The 21,781-nt window shown below is 34.8% G+C and overlaps 1 protein-coding gene across 2 annotated transcripts in view; it reads right to left on the bottom strand.

Moving 5' to 3' along the window:
* Pde8 (phosphodiesterase 8) overlaps positions 1-21,781 on the bottom strand; it is a 286,786-nt gene that overhangs the window by 172,444 nt on the left and 92,561 nt on the right. For both annotated transcript variants that reach the window (XM_073086216.1, XM_073086215.1), the window contains exon 2: positions 19,222-19,537. In XM_073086216.1, the coding sequence (XP_072942317.1) occupies positions 19,222-19,474 (253 nt within the window). In that variant the 5' untranslated portion in view covers positions 19,475-19,537. The remainder of the gene's footprint in view (positions 1-19,221; positions 19,538-21,781) is intronic.

Here is a 21,781-nt window from a genome sequence, read left to right on the forward strand (position 1 = left end):
GCGTATCGGATAATCATTGAGAGAGAGAACCCACAGAGCTATTTCCTTTCGTTTCCGGATACGGAATAGCTGTTTTATTTCAAAACCAACGATAACGCAGTTTTTGTGCGGTTATAGCACCGCAGTTACTGAAGCGCCCGCAAACTATGATCGCTAACGGACGGAAAGAAATCTACTTATATATAATTTGCCCACAGTTACATCTTGTAAGAAACCTGCATTTTCGACATTTTCGTAGTAACTATTGAACTGTAATAGTAAGTCAATTTAAATTTTCACAATGCACATACTATTATATCTGTCATGATAACAAAATAATAAATTTCTAAATATATAAAATATTGAAATTTGGTGGTAAGGAACCCTCCATGTGCTTGTAAATTTTTTACTCATAAAATATTCTTTCACAGAACTCTACATCAAATATCTCTCTCATATACATTTTTAAGTGTCTGCCACTAACCATTGCCTGTTACTTTAAAAATAGAAGTCGTATTTTAAGTAATAAGATAATTCATAAAATACTTTAATATATAATTCGCCTTAAGTAGGTACTGGATATGTAATCTTTGCGATAGTAAATTGACACTTTGTTCTTATGACGTTTCTCGAACGGACTTAGCACTTGGTTGACCACGTATCGATATCATTACGTATGCAGAGAACAGAATAGATACAGATTAAATATAAAAAGAATTATTATTAAAGGCATAAGGGTGGCGATCATCTTTGACTTATAATAACTCCTTTATGGTTTTCTAAATATAATATTGATAAAATAAAACAATTCCATCAACAAACTTACATCCTTTATTCCCGCTCAAAATGTAACTGAAACGTCAACACACATTTGTTTACTTTTTTCTGTTAATTTATCAAATCTTTCCAGCCAGTGATTATATATTTTTTTCCTATAATTTACGTAATTTACTTACTTATTATTATAAAAATAACACAAAACAAAATTAACATAATACTATAATAGAATAAATAAATTCGAAAGTTTTCCAACAATATGTAGGTAATACCGTAATAATAAATGAGGAATGTAAATTATTTGCGGAAATAAAGTTTTTAATATTAATATAAAAATACCACTTAAGTATAAAAAAATAATCCAAATATTTTATGTCCCGAATTATTTAAACATGTACACGGAAAAAATATGACCTAATTCAAAGAAACTTATCACTTAATTGCGATGATTACATTTAATGTACCTACAATGCATCAATTAGTAGATTAGTTGATACATCAGTGAAGTTAATTAGTTCGAAGTTTGAAATCAACTGTGACACGTGTCTGAACTGAGGCCATGTTGAGACTGAAAACTTTATAATTACTAAGTTATGCGTAATTTGTGATGAAATTTTATCCATTATTTTGTAATATTGACAGTTTGAGTAGACAGTTTAGGAACGCCGGTTCTATTTTTGAATTTGTATTTCTTTTGGCGCGTTTGGAAAAATATTTTCACTTATTTCTGCCTCATAACAGCAGTGTTAAGCGCTGCTGTGTTCTGGTTTGAAGGTGTGACAAGAGACATACTTATCCGAGGCGTTCTATCTGTGGCCGACCTCAGATAGGAATATCTAATCCTATCTGGGGTTGATTACACATGTCTATGGGCGGCAGTACCCACTTACCATCAAGTGGACTGCATGCTCGTCTGGTACTCCTATATTATATAAAAAAATCTTGAATCAATAACCTGAACTTGATCAATTTGATACAGCGTGTATGGACAGCATTCCATACATGAACTCGACTATATTTACAAGTAACGGTTAATCCGATTAGATATCGCGTGACATCACAGTGTGATACATTAAATATAATCGCGCTCGCATAATCAAATGTCATAAATTGCCTTCTGCGTTACACTATATTTAAATTGGTGTAAAGCTTGCTGGGGTCCCACTGCTGGGCACTGGTTTATTTTATGGTCGAAGAGACGCTTCTCTGCGGGTTGGATGGGATTCATCTTATTGATTTATTATTTATTTATTTGTTATTTATTATTTATTAAACACATAAAATAAAGCAATAAAATATTACAGAAACTCTTTCCAATTCGTTTTAAAGATTTATATTTCTGTACGATAACTATGATGTTAAACATGTGATTCGACACGATATGATATTGTTTATTATATAGACAACTAGAGAGATCCACCAACATCCACCAAATCAGAAGTATAAAAGACGGTGCTAAACATTAAGCGGAGACTTTCTGCAGACAATTTCTAAAAATTTTCATTATTTGTAAATAATAAAATATATAAACAAAACATAAATTATGTCACATCTAGTAATTATTATAGAAAAAAATCCATTGTCTCTACCAAAATTAAGACGATCCAACGAGACCTTATATATTATGTTAAAATTGGACCTCCAGTTGGGGCTGTAGCGCGTGCTAAAGAAAAATCATTGCCCTCTGCAGTCGACTAGAAACTAAAAGAAAATCTAAAAGTTTTTGTAAATCAATAATGAGAAGAAATGTCATTCATTCATTTATACTGAACGCCCGATCAACTACTCCCTTAAAAAAAAGAAATCTCAAACTATCAATTTATTTCCTTGGCCTAATTCGATATGAATACGGCATTGCTTACCTAGCTTCTAGATAATCTGTCTTGAACCCACGTCACCGGTAGCTACGAGATAACATGACGTGTTGGCAACGAAGGTCAGCGAAAAATCACAAATTATCAGAAAACAGAGCGCTTTTAGCTCGAAAAATATCGAGATATAAAAAGAATATAGTCTAAAAACTAAAAACCACGCTAAAATTACACAAGGAAAATCATTAATCCTGATTCCTGACGGGCGTGACAATTGTTCAAAATTTTAAATTAATCGCACCTAAGTGGGTAAAAATCGAGTTCAAAGATTCCGCTACATACATACAGGTCAAGCTAATAAAAGCGTGGTAAAAATGGATAAATTAGACTCAAAACGATACCAAATAATATACAAATATTACTCTTCTCACCTTGTAGAGTAAAAACACACACACCAATTACCTAATAAATAAATAGACGGTGACTAAAACAAATGAGACACAATTGAACTTGAAACATGCTATTTGACAACAAAGAGCACCACGTGTAGTCTGAATCACGCTATCGAAGTTTTCTAAGCAGCTAGTTTTCACGACGTTTAAACTCAAAGTAATGGGGCATAGATCATTTATATTGTGGAGATCTCACCTTTACCAAATTCTTTTTTCAGTCTTATATATCAAGCGAGATAAGTTCATTGCTCCTTGTGGGGTCTTTGAGCACATACTTTCAAAATCAGAATACACAAATGTCATCCATATTTAGCCTGTAGAGTGTAGAGGTCACGGAACTCTACATTTCAGTTAGGCTATCTTCTGTATGTGTTTCAATGTTTTTTTGTTTACGAGGGGGAAACCTTCAAAAGATGCATAATTATATTCACACACAGTCATTAAATAAAAATTGTACCTACTAATTCTAGACTAGTACAAAATTGTCTAATCACAGTATTAAAAAAAATCTACTTATATTTGCATGATCTAAATCGAATGACACGACCTTAATTCTTCAATCATGACAATTACTGAACTTTAGCCCTGTTATTGATACGACCTTGAAATTACGCATTAATTGATCATCTGCTAACTCATTTCTGATTAAATTCTACGCAAATTGTTATGTAAGTATCTATTTGATATGATTATCTTATTCAGAATCTGAGTTCTGAGGGATATTTTATACATAGAGAATGTTTTGGACAGAGCCGTTTAAGGAAATACTGAAGGCAGGGGCGCATACATAAGAATTCCGGGCCCTATTAAAAAAATATTTAGAAAATATTAAAAAAATAAACACGGCATAGTTATTTTTAAAACAAATAGGTAATATCAAGCAAAATCCCTAAATAAACTGTCTCCATAGATTTAAAATAATTTAAATTAGTATGTTATCTATATTTTAGTAGATATCAAGTAGCGAATATATTGGCTTTTCGGGAAGCAGCTGAGGGAGGGGGGTCTAGGCACGTGCCTCGTGTACCCTTAAGGTTAAGACGGTACCTACAAAGTCAAACACAAAGGCTTTTAATATAGAATAGTACCTGGATGACCGAGCTTTGCTTGGTGATGTTATAATAAAACAAAAAAACGACATTTTCTGAAAATAAAACCTAGCTAGATCGATTCGCCCCGAAACCTCCTAAATACATAATTTCACAAAAATCGTTGGAGTCGTTTCCGAGATCGTTGATATAAATATATACAAGAATTGCTCGTTTAAAGGTATTAGATAGATTAGTAACATTCTCATTTATGATATTCCCAAAGATACATAAATCTGTTCTTCTACCGTTCTGTTTCTAGGAAAAGATCGATTCCAGGTGTATAGTAATGAGGTCATAATGATATTCAATGTGTAGCAGGGATAAAGTGTAGTACTCGTAGGTATATTTAAATTAGTGGAGGTATCCGCGTGCGTCATTGCTTGATAACGATAATGGAAGAGATAAGCGGTTCGAAGGATGACGCCGGCGTTGTCACCATGTTAACATGCTATTCTGAGGGCTCTGTTATAACTTTGAAGGGAAATGCTGCCGTCATATCTTTTTCGGATTTAAAACAATGTGGAGCTGTTGTAGTTAGGAGCCGTTCAAACTTAGTTCATACGGATGGTAACACATCTATTATTATTTAACAGACAACACTTATTATTTAAAAGACGTTTTTTAAAAGAAAGAAACTCCATGACATGGAGTTTCTCTCGCCGCTTCTTCTCCATAACTAAACATCTCGTAAGGGGGCGGTAGATATATTGACGTTCAAGAAGTATCTGTTATACTTTGAGTAAAATATTTTTGGAGTTTACTCCTTAAGAAACGATTTGAGTTATAAGGCCCGGTACGGAAATTTTATGAGGAGTAAAATCAAGTGTAACACGAAAAGTTGAGGCGTAACGGTAACCAAAATATGAATCAAGAGTGCTTTTATTAATTTAAAATACAGTAAGTTCAAATCCCATATGAAAGTAATTATTACAATAAAAATAATTAGCAATATATAAAACATTAAAACGTCATTAACTAATTTGTTTACATTTTTGCATAAATTAAGTTATAGGTTTGATCATTTATAAACACTGTGAAAAATATGAACATTGGCGCCATAATATGATTAACAATCTTTTATGAACGTTTTTAAAGAAGAGTAACATATAAAATCAGTAAGCAATTGAATAAGATATAGTATTAGCAAAATAAGTTTTTAACATAAAGAGGCTTTTGTAAGTTACTGATATATTAATTTAACTTATAAAAATGGATGCATTATTGATCAGCACCATCTATCAACGATAAACGGGCAAAATCAAAACAGTATTATTTAATATTTATTACAGAATTATTGCTAATGAATTATGTTCAAAATAAGTTATATAAAATTAGCAATACGTTTTAAATGAATTCTAGAATTATAAAACATTCAGAAACAATCCAAATTACATATAATAACATGTTTATTGAGTCTCATATAAATTTCATCCGTAAATTGCAACAAGGATATTTTATAGATGGCAAAGAAATTATAATTATTAAGTTTTAAGTTATAAAACGTTTAACATTGTTTTAAATATAAATAATTATATTATATTAAAATTTACTTTAATATAAACAATTATATTAAGTTACCATTATAATATTTGGAACCAAAATACATAGATTGATAAACTTGCAAACTTACAATTTATAAAACTTGCCACTAGATGGCGCTATTTTATATTATTTTGTAACATACTTTATGCAATACGCATTATTGAAGTAATATAAATAATCCGAATAATTACAGATATATGTTTGTTTCTCTTATCATTTTAGCAGATGCGTTCATTGACCTACCCTTTTTTCTATTCGATATATATCATAATTATCATTCGTAAGGAGTAAACTCCAATCGTGCGTCGTAGCTGACACACACACACTTTTTTTTTATTTATTTGATTTGACCCGCGCGGCGCAACGGCTAGAGCGCTTTTCCTGTAGCGCGTGTTAAGCCTGCACGCGTCTCACACCTTACCCGTACCCTTACTATGAGTTTTCAAAACATCCCACAATTTTACGTTACGTTTACTCAATCCATTATTTTGTTCCGTTTGCTATAGTAGACTGAGTAAACGTAACAATAAGTAAGTGCTCAAGTGACGATGAACTTATTGTCTCCCTCACATGTTCGCAAAAAAGGGAGACAAAACATAAAGCGCCATTTTGTCAATTTAGACATTTAATGTTACGTTACTGACACTAAAGTTCTGATACAATCCGCTAGGGGCGCTAATTGGAAATTGTATGGGCAAATATTTAAACAAATACCAAAACAGGCATATTTGTCAAAACATAAAAACTCATGGTAAGGGTACTTGAGCACAAAAATCAACTCAGTGCAGTGTCTTTTCGAAAACTTTGCCCAAAACTCATTTCGTAAAAGCTTTACTAAGATATCTGAATAGAGCCTATTCAATTATCAAATCAATTTAATACTCCTAAATCAGATTATTAAATCAAAAATATAATTTGCTCGCTTCAGCGCCTTGCTTGTTTTGTACGAAAATAAATATTAATTTAAGAAAGGCGTCCTTACGATAACAGTTATTAAATTTGCGAACAAGAAAAGGGACAATTAAAAGTTTTCTTCAAACAAAATATGACAGGCAGGTAAATGTTCTTAACAGATTTATGTCTATCTACTGCGTCTTTTCTGAAAATATCTCAGGAAGTTGAGCTTGTGATGTAGGGGTTTCTACATCAGTCTCCTAGTTCCGGATTTGAACCCAGTTAGGTAAAATTGAATTGTATTAAAATTGGTAAAATAAATAAATTCAATCATAACTAGTTAAATCGATTTCGCACCATTAGATTGATTTAAATGTCATTTAATTAATTTATTTTAAAGACATACCTATATTACACATCTAAATGATTACAAAATTAATTTAATTAGAAAAATGTAAACAATTCCCATTAAATATTGTAAGATAGGAGCTACAGATAGTTTCAAGTGCCAGTAGGTAGGCCAGTAGGTACTAATAATAATATCTATTATAATTATCTTGATAACCTCAATATGCATTTAATATTTCCTAGCGGTAGCCATTAGGGTATTACTATTAGATCTACGATAACAATACGGATCATATATTATTGGACACATATCTATTGATAAAATGTAAATAGGACAGTATGTAACATATTGTCATAACAGAGTAATGGTTGAAAACTCTATAATACTAAAAGTATTTATAGAACCAGTGAGAAGTGTCTACATAAATAAATAAAATTCAGCTGTCTATCAGTTTCAATTTCAAAGAGTGATTTCATTTTTTTATTAAGTGTATGCGGCTACTACACTTTACTTCCCAATTGTGGGCACGGATCTCCTTCCGTCATTGGGGGAGGCTTAAAGCATACTCTACTTCGTATATTTATGTATCTTTTAGGGGTAACGCCGAATATAAGCCAATTACAGTTATCCTAAAATTAATTTAAGCATAGGTTCTGCAATTAATTATAATGACTTGATTACGCTCAGATAATAAGTCTGTTAATATGGTAAGTGTTCGCTAGCGACAATCAGTGACCATCGGTCATCGACATAAAGATTCACTCGTGCATTAGCCCCCTTAAACTTATAAGAATTTTCAAACTTTATATCATCAAATAAATAATTTATTAATTTTGAACAGTAAATATAAATCCTGCGCAATTAATTAAAAGACTCAACAATACGTCATCCTTCCAACAAAACAAAAAGTCTCCGCGAAAACGCCAACTTTTTTAGCTCCTCTGAAAATAACCTAAGTAACCAAACACCGGGAAAAGTAATTTGTCTATGACAAGCCCGGAAACATTGGAACTTGGCAAGTTATACGAAACGAAGGTAATCGCAGTTCCGTTAAACAAATAACCATTTACTCGTAACGAGTTTGTATAAAAGATCGCTCGGGTTCTATAAAAATGGGTGCGAGCCGAGACGGTACTCTTTTACTGTGTGTTGGTACATTATTTTTGCCAAGGTTGGTTAGCTCTTTGGTTATTTTTTACAGAATTATGACGAAAATGTGTATAATCTGCGCCAAACTTAAAGTCTGCTATAAAGTTAATACCCACGGGTGTCAGTCAGAGAGCCAATGCGGTCGAACACAACTGCAAGCATATAATCCCTAGCAACGCTTTGTACCCGTGAGCGCGAGCGGGCAGCGGACGGGTGTCGAGGGGGGTTTAATATTCCGAATTTTTCAAATTCAATGGATTTTAAAATTGGGAAGTAGAAAAATTGTGTACATCAAGTAAATTATACGTCTACTTTTGTCCATTTTACGAAGTTTTTCTCTCGTTTTCAGGGAAATTCCCTTTACGGTGAGAACCCACGGACCGTTTTTCTTCCGCCACCGCCGCGGACACCGCGGAACCGTAACTCTCATAAAATATGATTATGTAAGGAGCAGTTGCAGTTTTTCCGGTGCGGTTTGATTCCGTGGCGTGCGCGGTAGTCTGCGTTTTTCGCTGTAACTGTGGGCAACTTATATATAAGTAGATTTCTTTCCGTCCGTTAGCGATCATAGTTTGCGGGCGCTTCAGTAACTGCGGTGCTATAACCGCACAAAAACTGCGTTATCGTTGGTTTTGAAATAAAACAGCTCTTCCGTATCCGGAAACGAAAGGAAATAGCTCCGTGGGTTCTCTCTCTCAATGATTACCCGATACGCTATTATTTAGATTTCATTTTATCAGTTAAGTATAGGTGTAAGTGTTTCAATTTATGTATATTTTGTTTCAATTTAAATTAATGTATTTAAATATTTTCAAGTTTGAAATAGTATTAAAATTATAATGAACTAGCTGACCCGGCAAACGTTGTGTTGCCATTTAAATAAAAAAAATGTTAAGGGTGAGCTACCCTTATCACTTAGGGGGATGAAAAAAGATGTTGGCCGATTCTCATAGATACCGGATAAGCACAAAAAAAATCATCAAAATCGGTCATACCGTTTTGGAGGAGTATGGCAACGAAAACTGTGACACGAGAATTTTATATATTAGATTTAGGTGAGAACTTTTCTCTTAATTTTTATACATTCTTACAATAATGTCGCATAAATAGTGTTAACTTGTTTTTATTATTTAGTTTTTCCCAATTTCGGCAAGCAACATTTTCTGCCTAATAGCCCAAAGATATCTTTATACCATTACAAAAGATAAACACTGTAAGAAAATACCGTTAGGATTCACAGGCTCAACGGAACGTTAAAATTACCGGTAATCAGTTTTTGTCTTACGAAAAATACTTTTATAATTTTATCGTAATTGACTACTAAGTTAGCCCAATATAGTTGAGCCGTATTTACATTTTTGGAAATGAAAAGCGGCTGGAATTTGTTAGTTCGGAGAAAGGCATCTATAAGAGACGTTCCAGCAGCAACAGTGATAGCCTAGTGGTTAAGAAATCGGCCTCTCGATCGAGGGGTCCGAGGTTCAAATCCCAGGCACGCACCTCTGATTTTTAAAAGTTATGTGCGTATTAGAAATTAATTATCACTTGCTAAACGGTGAAGGAAAACTCATTATGAGAGGAGACCCGTGCCCAGCAGTGGGGTTGTTGATGATGATGATGAAGAGACGTTCCAAATTAGTCCTTAGGGGTACCAAAGGATCTGTAGCCGTACTCAAGCGGGACTCTTATTCCATATGGGGTTGACTATGAACATTCATTGGTAGCAACTGCCTGTTATCATCAGTTGGTTTCTAAGCTCGTGTATCAACCTTAATTAAATTGGATTCCTACCTGACGTTGGCCACAGATGCGTCAGATGCGACCCCTGAGAACTAAGAACTCCGGTACCACACCTTTCAAAGCGGACTACAGCAACGCTTAATACTGCTGTTACGAGGCGGCGATCCTTCTGGAGTAGAACCACAAATAGTCCTACCAGCTTCAATTATGGGTATATATGTACAAGTACATTTATAATTATATTTTATTAGAATCTGTTTTGTTTTATATAACGGTAATCAGAAATTACTTTTTAACTTCTTTTATTCTTTCACAATAAAATCAAACGCGCAAAATGTTATTTAACAGGAAGTCAAGGATCCTATTTTCAGTATGAAGCCATTTTATGCGTAGCCGTAAATGTGAACTTAATGATTTCAAAGCTTTTAGGTAGGTTTATGTTTAAGTGTAGCCAATTTAATTTCATTTCATAATTGGAATGTTATGGAGCTTATAACTTCGTGCACGTTGTTATGCTAAGAAAACTTTAATTGAAATATATAGCATACTAGTAGCGCCCGCGGCTTCGCCTGCATTTTAAGAAAAATAATAAGTCATATAACTGAAAATGTGTACCTTCGTAAAATTGATCGTATGCACTTAGAAACCTTCGTGGGCTCATGTACATCAACTTTGCTACAGATCATCACATGATCAAATGCACAGTTTACGATTCTCTAATGAACATACTGACAAACATTCATTTTTATGTACTCATATATAGATATCGTTACGCAGTCACGCTTAGAAACTGAACGATATCGAATTTGACGACTTAGCAGAGTGAATGAATGAATGAGTATAATCTTATTTGGGTAGCGGCATGGGAAAAAAACTATGGTTTTCATATTATTTGCGTACTATGGAACATACGAGTCCTGCGAAGGTCCTCAGTATAGATCTGTCCTATATACCTACGTAGCGTTGAGACCATTTAGGAAATTTTACAGTACGAATTACACAGTAGGCGCAACAGACGACATTTACATAACAATACAATTGATACTGAGATCAAAGCCGCAGAGCGCCGTTCTAACCAATGGCTCTTAATTCCGTAACTTGGTCCTAGATGTAACCACTCTCTAAAAAGGAGATTTTGTTATGATCGTAAGTATATATAATAGCTGGTCATAAGCTTCTGTGGTGAGGAATTATTTAGATTTTTTTTATATAATAGAATAGCAGACGAGCACGCAGTCCATGAGATGGTAAGTGGCTACTGCCGCCCATGGACATAACCCCAAATAAGCGCCGCTACCTCTGAGGACTAAGCTGGAATGCCTCGAAAAAATATGTCTGCCTTGATCTTTCAAACCAGAATACAGCAGCTTTAAGGATTAAGGATTTACTTTCCATGCTTGGTTGTGCCGTATGTCATCACCGCAGTAATGAAGACCTTCCAATAATCTGGATCTAAACCCTTAGTCTTCTAAGACATTCAAAGGGAGAGAGGCAAGATGCGATTTGTACCCACACCACACGGCAAAGAACTTACTTTATACGATACTTGCCACTAATATTGCTCGACAAGTCCTATTTGCCTGCCTCTTAAATTTACGAACTGTTCTTGAAACTTCCGCACAATCTTCCTGTTCCCAAGTTTTGGCCGCCAAGTTAAGTTGACTGTAAGTAATTGCACTAGTCGAAACTGGTAACACGACATAACTTGTGCATAAGTAATAAGCAAGTTGTGTGAGATTTGCCCAAACTTGAACTTCAAGTAGGTCCTCGAGAACTGTGGTGTTACTTCAAAATAAGCCAAGAGGACTTGAGTTTCCGAAGATCCAAGATTCGGGCCCTAAACCATAGATAAGTATAGATATCTCACCGCCCTGTAATTGAAGGAAGCCACTAAATGGCTTAAACGGCTGACAATGTGTCAGCTGTTTAATGGCTGTCATGGTGTAATTTACGCGGAACAATGCCGACATGCGCAGTTAAGTGGTGCAAAAACACGAAATCGAAGAAAAAGTGCGGAGAAAAATCGTTTCATTTGTAAGTGATCTAAAAACTACATTTTTTTATATATTTTTCAAACACGGAAATAGATGACAGTGACAATTTCAATTGTCAAAACTGGTTACATTTTCTCGTTAGGAGTGAGTAATCTTTACTAATCTATGTCCTAACCACGTACCGCCTTATTTTTCAAAATGATGTGTTTATTAGAAATTAATGGTTACTTGCCTTAACGCTGAAGGAAAACATCGTGAGGAAACTTAAAACACTTAGTTTAAAACCAAAAGTTCTCAAAGGTGTGCGAAGCCTATCAATTCGCACGTGGCAAGCGCGGTGGACTATGTTCTAACCTCTCAATCTGAAACAAGACGTGTGCCCAGCAGTGGGACAGCACTGGGTGGACGATACAAGTAGGTATTTTATTTCTGCCTCATAACAGTAGTGTTAAGCGCTGCTGTGATTTGGTTTGAAGGGTGTGGTAAGGGAGACATACTTTTCCGAGGCGTTCCAGCTTAGTTCTCAGGGGTAGCGGCGCATCTGTGGCTGACCTCAGGTAGGAATATCTAATCCTATCTGGGGTCGATTACAGATGCCCATGGGCGGCAGTAGCCACTTACCATCAGGTGGACTGTATGCTCGTTTGCTTTATAGATTGGCCGAAATATTGATGACCAGATCGAAAAACAATTTCTGTCTAGACTTTTCCTGAGATCTGCCAATCAATTGCATTGTCAATCAAATCTTAAATCGTTGCTTAAATGCACAAAGCTGAAAAAATGTTTGTATAGCGTGTCATACAATGTCATGTCACTGTCAAACTGTCATTCAACATTCCACAAGCGCTGGCATTGTGCCCAGTGACGTGACTCTCGTCACGCTCGTCACTGCTTTCGTCACGAAAATAATGAAAAGCAATAATAAATACTGTATGAAATAGGAAAAGATGACACATGTTTTGTTTCTACGTAAAAATATTTCAGTATGTAATTTGATTGATTGACAGACATCCAGAAATCATTATTAGTAAAAATATACACAATCTAAATGTCATGCAAGTATTGAATTGGATATTTTCTTTACTTATTATAAAGGTCCAAAATTTGATTTTAACAAGACATTTTTTAATATCATGTAAACTCATTATTCCTGAAATACTATTTTATATAATAAAAGATCCAATTACAACTCCATTATTTATTTTTTCTGACACTTCATTCCATGACATCTTATTCTCTCAAAAAACATAATATCCTTCTTCCTTTTTATATAGTTTCCCGCTACATTGCTGCTCTCAGCAATTAAATAGACTCTTATTAACATAAATTAACTAAAAAGTATTGTTATAAAAACCCTTACAATCATTTAAATATCACAAATGTATGTAAGAATCCTACAAAACTAAGAATTCTTAAAAAAAGCTCTTAACTGTGTAAAGTCTACTTGTCCCACTACCACCGAACTTAGCCAGCACCTTAAACTATAAACTAAGCTGCTTCTCATTCGAAAAGAAGACCCAAGCCACGCTTTGTGGCCGTAAACCGTTGACGACAACAATCAACAAACATATTTTACCTACCTATGTACTATATAATCACATAAGAACAAACTTATATCATGTCGAAATCCAATTACTGATCCCTTACGACGTGACATTTTCATCACGGCTTCATGTCACGTTCCCAAATTATACAATTACTAATCGCAACTGTGACGTCACGGACACTCGCCAATTGATTACAAAAACAAAGAAAATACCTTTTGCCAGTTGACGTAACTAGATTAACAAAGTTTACAATTAAGACAATTATGACGTCATATGATTGAGTGGCGTTAATTAAATTAAAAACTTCGTATTTTCTGTAAAAAGTTTGACTTGACATTAACTTTCAAATAAAGGTATTATTAGAGCCAATTTCGATAATAACTTAGTAAGTCTTCACTTAATTAGTAAAATTACATGAATTTGTTTTTTGATTTAAAAAACAAAGCCAAGGCTGACCGCCCATTGAATACTATCGCGTCAGCGATATTTGCAACAACTTTAAGTGGCATTGTATCATTGTTCTCAGGAGTAGCATCTAGCAACTACTAGCAAATATATACCAAGCCCTATTAGGTAGATGTATACCCCGCCCTAGGTAGGTACGCAGGTTTTCCCTGTAGTCCCGGGACTAGAATAGGGCTACGGTATCCCCTGCCTATCGTAAAAGGCGACTAAAAGGGGGCTTCCGGGATCGCGGGCGGCAAGAGTGGGAGCTCGAACCATCCAACAAGCAACCCCGGGAAGGACGGCGGTGTGTGTGGCCGCATACCGTCGTAAACACCAGGTGTGCGGGAGGAGTGTAAATTGTTCCCCCAAGGGCAGAGCCCGATAGGGGGGGCATCGCGCTCGGAGTACTCCGGTTGTGTTCCATCGGAGATCCCGGAGTTCTCCGCCAAGCGCTGAGGACGGCTACCGGAGGGGTTTTAGTGCGGTAAAAGTCCCCTATAACCTGGCGTCACTCCCACATCGTCGGGTACCTTTTGAAGATTTCCCCCTCGTAAACAAAAAAAGGTAGGTACGCAGGTAAGTAGGTCTCCGACCCGGCTACAAATGTTTTTGAGCAGCAATAATCAGTCACTACCAACTATTCATCTTAGTACTTAGCTAGAATTCCTCGGATAAGTATGTCTCCCTTACCACACCCTTCAAACCAGAACACAGCAGCGATTAACACTGATGCTATTAGGTAGAAATAGGTACGGCGGAGGTGCCGGATTCGAACCACACCTAACACCTTCAAATGTATTGCATGTGAACCAGGTGAAATACATGTTGGCTACTTACTTCAAATTCACAAAAATAAAAAGTAAACTTTCACCAAGATCAAAACAAATATAAATAAAATGTAAACCGCAATTTAGATGATTAAATACGATCTCATCAAAACAATTAATCTAGTCAGAATTCAATTAGCGTTTGGCACGGCACTGGCCAACACCTCCGACGTGACATTGGCGTCACGTAGCACGTCACTGTATATTATATAATGAAAACGTCACGATCCCAATGCTTGCCAATTCCTGTTTACGGAAGTTTCAATTTGAGCTCCGTACAGATAATAGATGAAGTTTGACAGCCTGGAATGTAATATGAATTTTGGAATGATTTTGAGAGGTGGTAGAATCAGCATCGGGGTTGTATGTACCATCGACCGCTGCAGCGATTTCTGCGTGAAGCAGGTATAGCATTTCGATTGAACTGTGGATGTCTGACATTCATATGAGGCCACACCTATTTCTACCTAATAATAGCAGTGTTAAACGCTGCTGTGTTCTGGTTTGAACGGTGTGGTAACGGAATTACAATTTTCCGAGGCGTTTCAGCTTAGTAGTTGATTACAGATGTCCATGGGCGGCAGTAGCCACTTACCATCAGGAGGACTGCATAATCATTTGCTACTGCCATATTATATAAAACTGGCTACCATCTTGGTCTTTAGGAGTACAACATCAGGTAGTTCTACAATTATCGACTTTGTTAAAGGTGTTCATGGAAGTTGCGCTTGTATGTTACTTCAATTAAAAAAAAAATACTATTAAATTGAAATATTTATTACGTTCACTTTGCAAATAAGAAAGGTATGTAAAAGTCACTTCTATATTAAAAATGATTCTTAAAATCCACAACTGCAGAACGCTTTTGATATTTGAAATAACAATGCTCCTAATTTTAACGGCAATTGGACGTAGTTATGCAAAATAGATCCAACCACAAAAACTAGCTTTTGAGAAAATAAGTCTTTTAGTAAAAATTAAATTGCTTAATTTATGGTTGGTATCACTGATATCTGTATATTTCAAAAGAAAAAATGTACCTACCATGCAGCTTGAATATTTTTTGCATATACGAAAGTTGACGTGGAGATGCCATTTGTGATAGTAACTAAAAAAAACGTTTTTTTAGGTTAGATCCATTTTGCATAAATGCGTCCAATTGTTCGCTTACTATTACCAGACCACCAGTAGGGTCTACAGAGGAATTTAAATTGATCCATGAAGGTTAGAAGTGCTCCGCGAAATTTTTAATAAATAGTTAATTACTTAATCCGGATCTTGTATGGGATAGAAAGACCAAGTTTTTCGCCGATGGTATTGGATATTACCATGACACGACAAAACTACGGGTATATATTTTTGTAATTAATATTAATTAAGGCTCTATTATGATGAATACTTTAGCCTCTAGTCTGTGACACCTGTTGTCGTCTTAATTTAAATCTACTATCTAGGCACCGAATATCAAAAAGAGCCTAATATCATTAAAATCTTTAAGATACTTCATGTAGCGTTACAACTTAGGCCCCCTTGTTTAGTAACGTATCTGTAGGCGGTAATGCTTATCCTTACTTCCTTGCTAATATTATAAACCCGAAAGTAACTGTCTGTCTGTCTGGTTGTCTCTTCTTCACGCCTAAACAACTGAACCGATTTTACTGAAATTTTGTACAAAGATAGTCTGAGACCCGAGAAAGGACATAGGATTGTTTTTATCCCAGAAATTCCGGGAACTAGGGATGGCGATCGATTAATCGGAGAATCGATCTTTTGGACCAAAAAAAAACGATTATTTTAATCGATATTAGTAAGGATTGAATCGTAAACTATGCATTCGATCAAGTGATGATCTTTAGCAAAGTTGTTGTTCATGAGCCCACGGAGGTTTCAGAGTTGGTACGACCAATTTTCGCCAGATGGCGCCATTGTCATGTCAATGAAAGTACAAATTTTCAGTTTTATGTATGTAAGTATGTCATATTATTTTCTTTTAAACCCGGGCGAAGCCGCGGGCAAAAACTAGTTATACATATATAGTTCTTCTGCATGAGCTTAATTACACATGTCCATGAGCAACACTGTTCACGTACTATTAACTAGACCAGACATTTGCTACATTGTTCATTCAGATTCATAGAAAAGAATCTTGACGTCAAAATTGAATTAGTGACCGTTGGCAGCTACACAACGCTACAACGTAATAGTGTCGTCACGACTTGACGTTACAGTTGGTATGTTAACTAGCTGGAATTATAACGCCACACACTCAACTGAGCACCAATTTCTGTTTACTTGTGATATACTATATGTATGTACAATTGTATGCGTATTATAAACATAAGCAGTAATAGCCTAGTGGTTAAGAAACTCGGTCTCTCGATCGAGGGGTCCGAGGTTCACATCCTAGGCACGCAGCTCTGATTTTTCAATGTTATGCGTATTAAAATTTAATTAGCACTTGCTAAACGGTGAAGGAAAACATCGTGAGGAAACCTGCATACCTGAGAGATTTACAAAAAAAATCTTAAAGATATGTGAAGTCTACCAATACGCACTTGGCCAGCGCGGTGGACTATGGCCTAATTCTACTCATTATGAGAGGTGACCCGTGCCCAGCAGTGGGACAGTAATGTGTTGTTGATGATGATGATGATGATTATAAACATATTAAGTGGGAGATAGAAGCAATTTCAATTTTGGACGCTTATTATCAACATGTGTTAATACTAAAATGATAAATCTCATACAATCATAATTAATATTTATTTTGATGTAATTGTAGTATGGAAGGTTTGGTTGACGCACTCCATGCTTCTAGATAAAAATTAATATAAAATTAGTAAGTTCTCTTTTTTCCAAGCTTTTGTTAACAGATGAACTTTAAATGATCACGAAATAGTTTCAATGGTTTCGTTATAACTTTTCAAAAATACATTCTACTTAAAATGAAATCCTAAAACAAATATTACTGGATAACATAAAAAAAACTTAATTTACTAGTAATTCACGAACATTACATACCTTTAATAAAACGCTACATACAAAATAGAATCCAATAAATTGAGAAGTATCTTTAAAAATATTTTTAAAAATATATATTAAAGTAGATACTTGAAATGTAAGTACCTAAGTGTGCACTTACTTTAACATATTGAATTTATTTATATTATTTATTAAATTTATTCGCACGTATTTGGACAAATATCATTTTCCATATCGGCCACATGTTAACAATAATTCAGTGGCTTGCACTTTAGGCACGTTGCTCCCAAGCAATCAATATGGCGAGACACCTCGACGCCGTGAAAGCACTGTTCAAACACCATGCTTTCAAATTATTATCCATAAATCAATGAATCTTCCTTTAAAAAGTAAAAACGATTTTGAACAAGGAAGAAAGCATGGCGAATGAGTTAAAAGATATGCAACTTTATAATTATCACGAATAAGGGAAGCGTGGTGGAGTATACTCATTGGTAGCGTTAGCTTCTAAAGCAAGATTTGAGTCCACTAGAGAGTTATTGTATTTATAGACCAAACCCATGTTTTTTACCTTCAAAAAAAAATCTTCAACGTAAAGATGTTATCTATTAGCACAACGATCTTGAGTTTTGACTGATTTTATTTAACATTAGTTATACATATTTTATAAATAAATAAAGTAAATATCCATATGTATACTATAAATGTATGTGCCAATTTGGTCTTCACGGGTAGCACGGGCGTCCCGAGGGGCAACGTGGGTTTTTAGCCGGTAGAAATCCAATTCCTCTCCGCTGCACCTTGCAGGGTTTCCCCGCATAAAAAAGTATAGTAACGGATCCAGAATTGACATTATGTAGAACAATCCTATTACATTGATTATAAAATATCAAGAGCAACAGAAACTACTAGTAAACACAAAGAAAACAAATACGTATTTTTGGTCCAAATAACAACACGACCATTCAATCCGTAAAATCACAAACGGATACTTCAACTCAAGTTGTTTTTGAAGATATGAAAATTGCTGATATTTAATTTGCTAAACAAGATACAGCCTACGATAACACGTCGGATGGTAAAACATTGGTTTATTTTACAACGATGCTCTTTGATGTCGTGAGCTGGGTTTGCTTTGATCATCTCGTTTATTTTTATTTCTTCAGCAATACTCGCTCAGAATTCTCAAGCTCTGTCTCTCAAGCTCACGGCTTATTTGGATGCACAGAAAGCGTATTATGTCTATATTGCCTTTTGCTTTGCTTTTCTTTGGTTAAGATTTAAATTCTATTAATATTAAACTTTAAATCTAGTTATCTTATTTGAGGTTCACTTTGACAAGAGTTTATATAAACATAATATCCTATGTTGATTGTCGAAAGTAGAAATGTTCAATTGCAATTTGTTTAAGTGTCGTTTGAATTTTCTTAGATTCTTACTTTTATTTCACCTACTGCATCGCAATCCTACCCCAGAAGTTTATCTTTACCTTTCTAATTATTTTTATCTACTAATAACAATTTATTATTACTTTCACAATCACTGATAATTTTTATCAAGACTTGATGAGATTATTGATCTATATCACTGTTTGCACACACAAGTAAATAAACAACTTAATAATTAAAATTAGAACTTACCAGATATCCTCTTTATGTGGAGCTGAGTAGCGAAGTTGTTCCCCATTTGGGAAACATAGCTGTCCTTCTTGCTTGACAGCTGGATGCTAAAGCCGTCTGACTCCAGCGAGGCTCTTGGTGCCCTCGCTGCCTGGACCGCCTTGTTCTGGCAGACCGGTGTTGGTGCGATCTTGGCTAAGGCAGCCTCCTGCGAGCCGGTACTGTCGCGCCGGCGGTTCTTGTGGTCTAACAGCATACTCGGCGTACAACCCATTGTCACATTGGCACTACACTTTGGCACTAGCACTGCTGCACTTATCTGGTGACATTGTAAAGCCTGGAACAAGGAGAAAATGATGTAAATATTTTTGACCTTTGCATTACATGAGCGTGTATGGCCTGTGGCCGAATATGTACGTATGAAGTTTATAACAAATATCCGTGGACGCTTGCCACAAGGCTACATTGTTGGGCCCTGGTAAGTGTGGACGCATATCGTCGTAATAACCTGCATGTGGACCGAGCCCAACCGAAACATCACGCTCAGAAGACTACGGTTGTATCCCGTTTTAAATCCCGGAGTCCTCCATGTAGCACTGATGATGGTCACCAAGAGGTTTTAGTGGAATAAAATCCCACATAACTGAATATCGCTCCCACGGTACCGGATAGGTACCCTTTGAAAGTTTTCTCTTCGTAAAAAAGCTGTCGGTCCCGGTTGTTACCATTAAATCGCATTCGTTTGACCTTTTTGAAGGAATTCGATACGTGTTAATTACTATTTCAGTACCTTCCTCAAAAAAGCAACATCAAATAATTTATAATTCTCCAAATCGCTTCCGTTAATTGACATAAATATTAATTGTTTCGAATTTAGCAGCTGTACAATGAGAAAAGCAATTTATGAGAAAATTATCTCTTATGAAATTAATTGGCTTTGTTAAATCAGGTTTCTTGTTTTATTTTAAATTAAATTTCGCTTGCATTCCACCACTGAACGTCCCGTTCGAAATTACCACTTGTTCCACTATGAGTGGATGAGTTATATTTTCAAAAGTTGCAGTTATAAATTTGAAAATCTTTATAAATATGCGAAGTTAACATAAATGTTTGTAAATTCTTACTATGACAAATACAAAAAAAAATCACGCATTATTTGAGACATTTAGGATGGTACAATCCTTCTGGTTTGTACGAGCAGTTTCAAGCAACGATATGATCCACAGGTATATTCTACAAATAGAATCGGTGTTATTGTCTTAACTTTCGGTTTTTATACTCCAGTGTAATTTGGACGTTTATTCTCAACAAGCAAAGGAAAAATGAGGGACTTTTGATGACGAATTTCGCTGTGTAACAATCGCGATATTCATCATTTTTCAACTAATCCTTACAATGCGTGTGTCCGAAAAAATGGCAATTGTTTCGGATAGTTAAAATATTATTTGGAGGGATCAAGAATTCGTTGAAGGATCTGTAGAATATCCCTGGTTTGAAAGGTATTGTAAATCTCCTTAACATTCGTTATCGTTCTCTACTCTCTACCAGCGTGTAATACAACAAGTCGTTTACAATTTTGTTTTCATTTGTAATTCGTCATCCTCATCTCGCAAAGTAAATTTTCAAAGACAAATCTGAGAACAAATTGAAACTCAGGGACATTTTGTTCTTATTCCGTTTGTCTTGTTTCGTTTGCTTTTAATAAAATTGCGGTACGAATGCTATTACTGCAGTGACTCTAACTAATACCATTGAAATGAAAACCTACGGTATCATTGTTTAGTATCTATATACGAAGTTATACGAAGTCGTTCATTATCAGTTTAAACTGTTATTTTCCAAAGTGATAATTGAAGATAAATCTTTAATTATCACTTTTAAAAAATAAATTCCTTATTGAGAGTTTCCGTTAAAGATAGAGAAATAAGACATAATAGTAGTTTAGTTTTTCGTTTCAACTTACGGAACCTTATTTTATTAAGCTTTTTTAATCATTCTAAATTTGGCTTTTAATTTTTACAATATTTATTTTTAATTCGCTAACTATATTTTATTTTATTAGAGTTAAAATTCGGCAAGTGTTAAATAGGAAAAGTTTTTCGTAAATAAATTGCATTCACAAATTCTACTATTTTTTTACTTATCTCTATGTCATTAAATAAAATCGGTTATTTTAAAGTGCACTCTGTAAATGGATTCTATAAACGTCTTAAACAAGGATACAGACAGAGCATTCACAAACACACACGGATTACTTCTGAGTGCTAGCGTTTTTGCTTTTGCAAAGTTCCCACTGAATAGGGTTTTTTATTATAAGAATACTATCTATAAATCAATGAAAATAAAAAAAAATAAAAAAAGATTAATATATTCGCGCATTAGATGTCGTAGATACGTACGTACACGTACTACGTGTTAAAATATAATGTTGCAGATTATATTGCCGTAAAAGAAATATGTAACTACAAATTAAAATGCAATTAATTTTAAAATGTTTAAAAATTCATTGATTTTTTAATAGCAATGGTTACTAAAACAAAGTTATTTCACATTAAGTAATCAACGGTAATTTATTGTATGA

Source organism: Epargyreus clarus, unplaced genomic scaffold, assembly GCF_041222505.1.
Source record: "Epargyreus clarus isolate Ecla_fem2 unplaced genomic scaffold, WU_Ecla_fem_2.2 ptg000024l, whole genome shotgun sequence".
Taxonomy (NCBI): Eukaryota; Metazoa; Arthropoda; class Insecta; order Lepidoptera; family Hesperiidae; genus Epargyreus; species Epargyreus clarus.